General features: G+C 55.8%; 1 protein-coding gene across 1 annotated transcript; it reads right to left on the reverse strand.

The window, feature by feature from the left end:
* Positions 1-7,047, reverse strand: LOC129404351 (aldehyde dehydrogenase, dimeric NADP-preferring-like). Its single transcript, XM_055136706.1, is given in 9 exon segments — positions 1-93; positions 3,023-3,153; positions 3,405-3,504; positions 3,812-3,979; positions 4,672-4,812; positions 5,222-5,336; positions 5,961-6,169; positions 6,363-6,448; positions 6,819-7,047. Coding segments are annotated over 9 exon segments (1,218 nt in total). The 5' UTR covers positions 6,994-7,047.
* Between the last annotated feature and the right edge of the window lie 1,287 nt (positions 7,048-8,334).

The following is an 8,334-nucleotide window of genomic DNA, read 5'->3' on the forward strand; positions in this document are numbered from 1 at the left end:
TCAGAGCAGCCGACTCTCCCTCTCTGGAGGCTCGCTGGCCTTTCCAGGTTTGGGGCTCAGGTCCCTGAAAGAATCGAGGACCCAACGGCTCTCCTAAAAGCAACCGCGAGAAGGAGAGTCATCCTCGGTACTTAGAGACCAGTGATTAGGGGGTCCCACCCGGGTGAAGCCTAAATGCAAGGGGTGGGAACATCTGGCACCTTCCTGGGACCCTCACCTGGTTGGGGAAGGGACCATGATGTGTTTGGGGCGGGGACCCAGACCTGCTTTGGAGGGAACCTCACATGATTGGGGCAGGACCCTGACCTGGTTTGGAGGGACCCTGACCGGGTTTGGAGGGACCCTGACTTGGCTTGGAGGACCCTGACCTGGTTGGGGAGGGACCCTGACCTGTTGTGGAGGACTGACCTCTTCTGGATGACCCTGACCTGGAGGGACCCTGACCTGGGGAGACCTGGCCGGTTTCCGATTGCGGACCCTCACCTAGCTGGAGCAGAGCCAAGCATCAGCTGAGCTGCCACCTCGACACTGGCAATGTCCTTTCAACTTGACCCTGAGATCGCCCCACTGGAAATGCCCCTAGCAATTGGTTTCCTTCTCCACATCTGGTTCCCAGGTTTCTCGGGGGTTGGTTATTTTCAGGACAGAAGCATTTAGCTGAGCAGTAGGAGAGGTGACCGGGCAGCCGCCTCTCCTGGGGTGAGATCAGCTGGGAGAAAGGGCATGCTTCCAGGGGTGCATGGGGCAGTGAGAAAGCTGGGCAGGGGGAAAGAAGGGCCTTGTGGTGGGACAGAAGTTTCTAGAAACACGGAGAGTTTGGCCTGGAGCCTCAGCCTAGCAGTCTCTTATACAAGGACTTCGTGGCTCCATGGTGAGATGCAACCTTCACTAACTTTCTTCTCTGGAAACATTTGGGATCAATCTATTAGCAAGTGTTCAATAACAAACTATCAAGTTATTGTATGCCTATGAGGGGGGCAAGCTTAGGGGATTGTTGGGAAAATTGGGAAGGTGTGATGGTTGTGCGATTGGTGTTGGAATACTGGATGTGTAACAAATCATCCTGAACTACTTTGTAAACCACGGTGTTTATACAATGTGAAGGGGAGATTAAGATCAATAAAAATGATTTTTATAAAGGGAAAGGTTTCTACCTGCTCCCTCCCCGTCCCGCGGTGCCCACAGGCCCACCAGGCGCCGCCACGCTGAGGCTCAAGGGAGCTCTGCACAGCCCCTGCTGTCCTAGTTCGAGGGGGTGTGAGCAAGCAGCCAGAACTGCGGGGATGCTGTCAGGCTCGGCCTTTGCCTGTCTGTGCAATTTATCTAGGTCCTTTCTCCGTGTTCACACATGCTGCACAGCATTCTTTCCCTTTTGTTAGTATTTTTGAAATTTGTTTTCTATGTACTTCCTATATTTCGTGGGGGATAATTGATGTACTCATGTGTGTACACATACGTGTTGATCTTCAGTTTCTCTCTTTGGGCAAAAGATTTTATGAGTGGGTAATGAGGAATGTGCTAAGCATTTTATTTTTTATTAAGTTTAAAAAATTGTATGCCTCACCTGGCTGTCCTCATGACATGCTTGGTTCTGTGCTAACAACGACTCCTCGGGACCATAAGTGGTGCCAAGACCGAACCCGGGCTCACCATGTGCTGCCCTAGGCCCTTTATCTGGGTTATTTCTCAGGTCCCTAGTCCTTTCTAGTTTTCAGCGGGGCTAAGGGACACAAAAAAAGAATCTCGAACCTGAGCAGCTTGCTGCAGAGACTCTCCAGACTCTAATTATCTAAAATTTTAGAATTCCAGGAGCACTGAGAGTGAGTATGGCCACACAACATCTTATACTATTCATAACAAGCAGTACAAAATAAATTGTTTAGCATTGCCTTTGCCTTTTCAGCAGGCTTGAGTGGTGGCGGGAAAATTCCAAATAATAATGGTGGGACTGGTGTCGAAATACTGAATGTAACCAAACTAGAGAGTATTGTGGAAATTGTCTGCCATACAGGCAAAGAAATTGTTGGGATGCGGGGTGGGGGGGGTTGGCGAGGGGGAGGTGGGGCCGGGATACTGGATCATTGGTGGTGGAGAATGTGCACCGGTGAAGAAGTGGGTGTTTGATCACTGTATGAGCGAAACTCAAACATGAAAGCTTTGTTTGTAACTATCTCATGGTGAATCAATTAAAAAAAAAAAGAGCTGTACTAACAGGAATTCAGGTGCACCTGACTTTATGATAAAAACCGTTTTTCATGTATTTCAAAACCTTTGTGCTAGGCACTACCCACAGGCCTGAGAATCCACCATGGCCATCACAGGGGCTCCTGCTAGCGGACAGAAAAGGCAATTGAGAAAATTCAAAAATTCCTGGTTCCTGGTGATGCTTGGTGGACCATGTGGTGATGGACTAGAACCTGGCACCTGTCAGAGCACATGCTCAGCCCACTATGCTCTCTTCCTGTTCATCTTCATATCTGGATATAAGTTTTGTTGGAATAACACAGATTTTCTTGTATTATTCTGAAGCTTCTGGAAATACAGCCAAAGCCACAGCCTGGGTCTTCTGTCTACTTCCGGAGGCTCAGTCACCAAGGACACCCCAAATGGAGCCACCAGCCCCAGGGAAAGCACACTGTCCCTGGCACCGTCCCCCGCTCCCACAGTGGGGCTCCAACTCGGAAAGGCTTCGGGGGCCATTCCCGCTGCTCAGGAGAGGCAATGGGGCCCTAAGCCAAGATGAAGGGCTTAGCCACAACAAAAACACAAACACACACATATTTGCACAGCAGGGTGGAAAACACCATTGGAACCTTTATTGGCCCTGGGTGGGGCGGGAGGCTGGTGTGGGATGGGGGTCCTCCGGGGTGGACCAGGAGAAGCAGGCAAAGCTCTTGGGGAGACGTGGCGAGCTGAGGCGGCCAGAACATTTCAGTGGCGAGTCTTCTGCAGGGAGGTCACAGATAGTGAGGCAATGGGTGCCCCCGAGCCTAGCCCACACAGCCCTGCTCCCCCTTCTCACCTTGGTGGCGCTGGGTGGGTATCTGGCCCTAATGGCCTCGTCGTCCTTCAGGGGCCTCATCAGGCAGGAGCGGCGGTGGGAGAAGGTCTTGAAGCTCTTCTTGCCATGGTAGGAGCCCATGCCACTGTTCCCTGGGGGGAGGAGCAGGTTCAGGCCCGTCCCCAGGCATCCGTACTGGGGGTCAGCCCTGCCAAACCCCCTGGGCCTCTTTAAGCAGACCTGGTGCCCCGGGGACCCTGTGCATTCCAGCACTCAAGGGACTTGTGTCTGGTGGGTGTGCCCACAGTGAGCGGGAACCCATGACCCCTGCTGAATTCACTGGGTGGGTGTGCCCTGACCTCGGTAGGGGGCTGTTGGGCGCTAGGTCCTGCCCTAAACTCACCCACTTCCCCAAAGGGCAGACAGTGCACAGCCATGTGGACGATGACGTCATTGGCTGTCACCCCACCACTTGAAGTTTCTGCAGTCATCTTCTTAATCACCTGCAACAGCAAACCAGCCCCAGCCTCAGCCCAGCTCAGGGATCCTCCAGCCTCCCCCCTCCCCTGGCGCCTCCTTCAGCTGCCACGACCCCCACTCTCCCCACGGCACATCTTGGCAGGAACCCATAAGAGCAAAGCTGTCTCGGCTGACCCTGATCCCAGTATCACCGGTCCCCTGCTCAGGGAGGCGCCTGCAGGGATGCAGAGAAAGGGGCTCAGGAAAATGAAGTGGCCTGGCCAGGTCGCCTGGCCTGCAGGAATCCCTGCATGCAGCCCCGGGCTCAGCTCTCCGTGTGCGCTGCGCTACCTGCTCCTTGTTGGAGAACACGTGGAGTGCCAGAGGCTTCTCACACTGCTTGATGAACTGGATGGCCTCCTCCAGGCTGCGCATGTGCACGATGGGCAGCAGGGGCCCGAAGATTTCCTCCTGCATCACTGGGGACTGCGGGTCCACGTTGGAGAGGATGGTGGGCACCAAGGCAGGAAATAGTCAGAGCCCATGGGCACGGGAGCCCTGCCCGCCAGGCCCCTCCAGCTCCTTCACAGGTGGTTTGGGGACCGTCAGCCTACTGGGGGCTGCGTGGAGCCCAGGAGCCTTATCCATTTTTAATTTCACTTTTTTTTTTTGATTTGGGGTCACTCCAGGCGGTGCTCTGGGGACCACATGGGATGCCTGGGATGGAACCCCATTCGGTCGTGTTTAAGGCCAGCATCCTACCCGATGTGCTATGGCTTCAGCCCGGGATCCTTATCTTGGGGATAGACACTCCCCTGAGGGCCACCTGAGCCCCTGCCAGCGTGCCTCATTCACGTCAGTACTTCGAGGCCCCGGGGGGTGTGGGGAGTGATCCTCAGGCCTGACACTGACCCACACTTTCTGCTCTCACAGCTGGACTATGCCACTGTGCAGAGGAGGTGGGTTTGATTTGGCTTGTGTTTGGGGAGACTGTGGAGGTCAGGGGTCCTTCCTTTGTAGCACTGAGGGGGTGGGGAGATGCTGCCGCTCTCTCTGCTTTGAGGAGGGGTCTGCTTAGGGCTTGGCAGGGCACTTAGCTGAGTTCAGCCCCACCCACATGTAGCCCCAGAAGAAGATTTCTCCCTGTCACCATGCCTGCTGCCCACCACTCTGGGAGTGGGCGAGACCTGCTGAAGGGCGCGGCACGTACCTATGTACCAGGTGGCCGCGTTGCCAGTGCCCCCGTGGACGACCTTCTGGCCCTGCAGCAACCCCATCACCCTCTGGAAGTGCCGGGAACTGACGATTCGCCCGAAGTCACGGGACTTCTGGGGGTCTTCCCCGTAGAACTCCTGTAAAGAGGAGTGGCCTCAGGAGCGCTCTGGGGTTCGTGGGGTGGCCCCAGCGTAGGGTCCAGTGCAGGAAGATTGGCGCCACGGGGCCCTGACTACTGGGCCTGTGGTGTGAGGGGGCGCTTTTGTGTGGCCGAAACATCAGGTTCAAAAGTCCGGTTCACAATGGACTCAGTTTTGCTGAAATGGGAAGGAGATGGTGGTGTGTTAGCTGAGCTTTTCTTGGGGGTGGGAGTCCCCAGGTCTCTGCTTTTTGTTTTTGAATCCTTCTGCAGAGCCCTCCAACGGACTTGCATTCCTTCTCTGATCAGAAACATGAGCCAACGTTTGCTGAAGTCCCGAGCTCTGCATAAAGCCACCCTGCTTCCTATGTGCAGCCCCTCTCTTCCCACCGGGGACCCACGTGCACCTTCAGGGACTTTTTGATCTCCACAACCTGGCTCTCGATGGAAGGGTCACAGAGGATGTAGTCAGGGGCCACGCAGGTCTGGCCGCTGTTCATGTACTTTCCCCAGGCCATGCATCTGAGAATAGCCCATGGTGGATTTTTACCTGGCGGACCCCCAGGGCCGCGTGCTGCAGGGGGCGTGGGGGAAGTGGAAGACAGCAGCTGGGCACTCTCTGACAGCAGCTCCCCAGATGTTCCGTTCAGATCCAGACCAGATCTATGCCCCGAACGTGTGATCGGTGGAGGGGCCAGCAGGTCCAGTGCCCCAACTTCATCCATGACTGGGGGGATTTGGGGAGACTGAAGGGGTTGCCTGGCGTGAGCAGTCTCGGCCTCTCTGTTCAAGCCCTTGACTCTGCAGGCCCAGCACCGCCTCGGTGGGGAAGGCGGCCCTGCCCCTCAGGCATGTACTTGGTAGTGGGGACGCAGGGGGGGAGATCTATGAGATGCTGCTCTGGGGGCAGAGAGGTGATAGTGGGTAGGGCACTTGGCTTGCAAGGGGCTCACCCAGGTTTGAGCCCCAGCACCCCGTATGGCCCGCTGAGCACTCCACCGTGATCCCTGAGTGCAGAACCAGGGGTACGCCCTGAGCACAGCCGGGCGTGGCCCCAAAATAAAACCAAGAAGAAATGCTCTGAGCTGCCTGGACCTCGACTATGAACAGGGCCGCACTCTCCGTATACAGCCACCGCCCGCTCACCAGCAGGCCACGTCCAGGTCACAGTCCTTGTCCACGTAGCAGGGACTCTTGCCCCCCAGCTCCAGCGTGACGATGGTCAGGTGCTTCGCCACAGCGGTCATGACGATCTTCCACACACTCGTGCTCCCCTTGTAGAAAATGTGGTGGAATCTCTCCTTGAGGACCTCCGTAGTCTCGGGGACACTGCCGTTGAGCACTGGATACAGATCCTTCCCAGCCAAGGAGGAAGTGGGACTCAGAGAAGCATGCAGCCCCCTGAGAACCCTGTCTGGGCAGCCCAGCTCAAGTCTAAGCCTGGGCTCTCTGGCAGGACAGAGCCACTGTCCCCATCACAGCGCTGCTGGCCCTGGCTGGAAGAATCCCTGTTGTGCAGCCCTCCCCTCCCGGGGCTCAGAGCCTCACCTTGTCCAGGTACTGAGGAATGATGGTGGCTATCAGCTGTGCCATGTTCTCACTCAGCTCTGAGGGCTTGAGGACCACCGCATTCCCTGCAGAGCACACAAATTCGGGTGACACCAGGGCAGTGGACACAGAAGGCATAACTAGCCGTGTGCATACTAGCCCAGAGGTGGGGGAAGAGGGGAGGAAATATAGGGAAGACCGCGGCCTGGCTGGGGTTGGAACCTGGCCCACCTGCTAAGGAAGCAGCATCCCTCTTAGCCCAACGCAGCCCAGCCCAAGGGCAGAGGACGCAGGGGCCTCAGTCACGGCTCTGACACACAAGCTCCCTGTGCCTCCTGCACCAGGAGACCTGGCTGTGCAGATTAGATATGAGGCTGCTGCAGAGATGGGGTCCGTGCCCCTTTCCTCGCAGGCCGAGCCCCAGGGCTCTCCTTAAAAGAGCACAGAGCCTGTTACCTGCAGCAAGGGCGCCCACCATGGGCTGGAGGGCGAGGTTGAAGGGGTAGTTCCAGGTGCCAATGATGAGAGCCACGCCCAGGGGCTCTGAGTGGATGTAGGATTCATCCCTCTGAGTCTGGGGGGTCTTCTCCACAGGCTCCTCAGCCGCCCACTCAGGGAGCTTCTTGATCATGTACTCGGTCTCCTCCAGCACGTACAGCACCTCCTCATGGTAGGCCGGCCACTCATTCTGGGCGGGAGAGCAGGTGAGGGCGTCCCTTCTCCAGCCCTGACCCCTACTGGGCTGCTCGCCTCTCCTAGCCTCGCCCTCCCATCTACAAAATGAGAGCCTGGCCCTTGGCTCACAGGGCTGCTCTGTGGTTGAGAGGGACAAAACCCAACATGCTCGCCAAGGGGGTGGAGGCCATTCTTCATGGGACCTCCAGGTCAGAGGATGCAGGGGAGGCGGTGGTAGGACTGACAAATACACAGTTTGTTGTCTGGGGGGGACGTGGGGGGAGAAGCCTCTGAGAGCGCCTTTGTGTGCTGGGGGCCCAGGTGGGACATGCCAAGTTTGAGTTACCAGAGAGTATCTGGAATTTGAGGGTCTGTGAATAATTTGAGGGTCTGTAGTGTTTGAGGCCTGTGTGAGTGTGTGTGTGTGGGGGGGTGTCTGCACATGTGAGCATGTATGTTGTACACATGTGTATGACTGTGAGTGTGTGAGCATATATGTGTGTACATGTGTGTGTCCATGCGTGTGGGTGAGTGTGCACATGTGTGTAATAGAAGGTTGTGTGGGTGTGTGTGCATGTGTGTGCATGCGTGTGGCAGGGTTGGGGGTACTGTCGGGAACACCAATTATAGACTAAAATGAGACTGAGCCCATGGTGGACCCCTAAGGCCCCGTGAAGAAGTGGGTAGAGAGAAGAGGAGCGAATGCAGACCCTCAGACCAGGGGGGACAGAGCAGGGGGGGCTGGGGAGGGGGGAGTGCAGAGCACAGGCACGACAGAGCTGCTGGTGGGCTCAGAGAAGCCAGCTGGAAGCCGTGAGACAACAGAGAGGGCTTTTTCCTGGTCTGTGTTTTGATTGAAGGTGAGCAAACACAAGGGGAGATGGCTCAAAGCTCTGGAGTGCGTGATTTGCACCTGGAGTCCCGGGTTTATCTCGGGGTCACAGCCTCACATGGTCCCCTGAGCACTGGTGCGTGGGATCCCCCCCAAACTGAAAAGAAAAATTTAAAGAGCAGTCCCAAGAGACATTAAAAATAAAAACCAGCAAAGGATGACAAAGGATGGATTCCACATTGTACAAATTCAATGCGATCCCTATAGGGATACCTTTGTCATTCTTCAAAGAAATGGAGCAAGAGCTCCTGAAATTCATATGGAACAATAAGCCCCCACGAATAGCTAAAGGAATCCTTAGGAAAAAGAAAATGGGAGGAATCAACCTCCCCAAATTCCAACTCTACTACAAAGCGGTAGTCATTAAAACAGCTTGGTATTGGAACAAAGGCAGAGCGGCAGACC

The sequence above is a fragment of the Sorex araneus genome, chromosome 4, assembly GCF_027595985.1.
Source record: "Sorex araneus isolate mSorAra2 chromosome 4, mSorAra2.pri, whole genome shotgun sequence".
NCBI classification, from domain to species: Eukaryota; Metazoa; Chordata; class Mammalia; order Eulipotyphla; family Soricidae; genus Sorex; species Sorex araneus.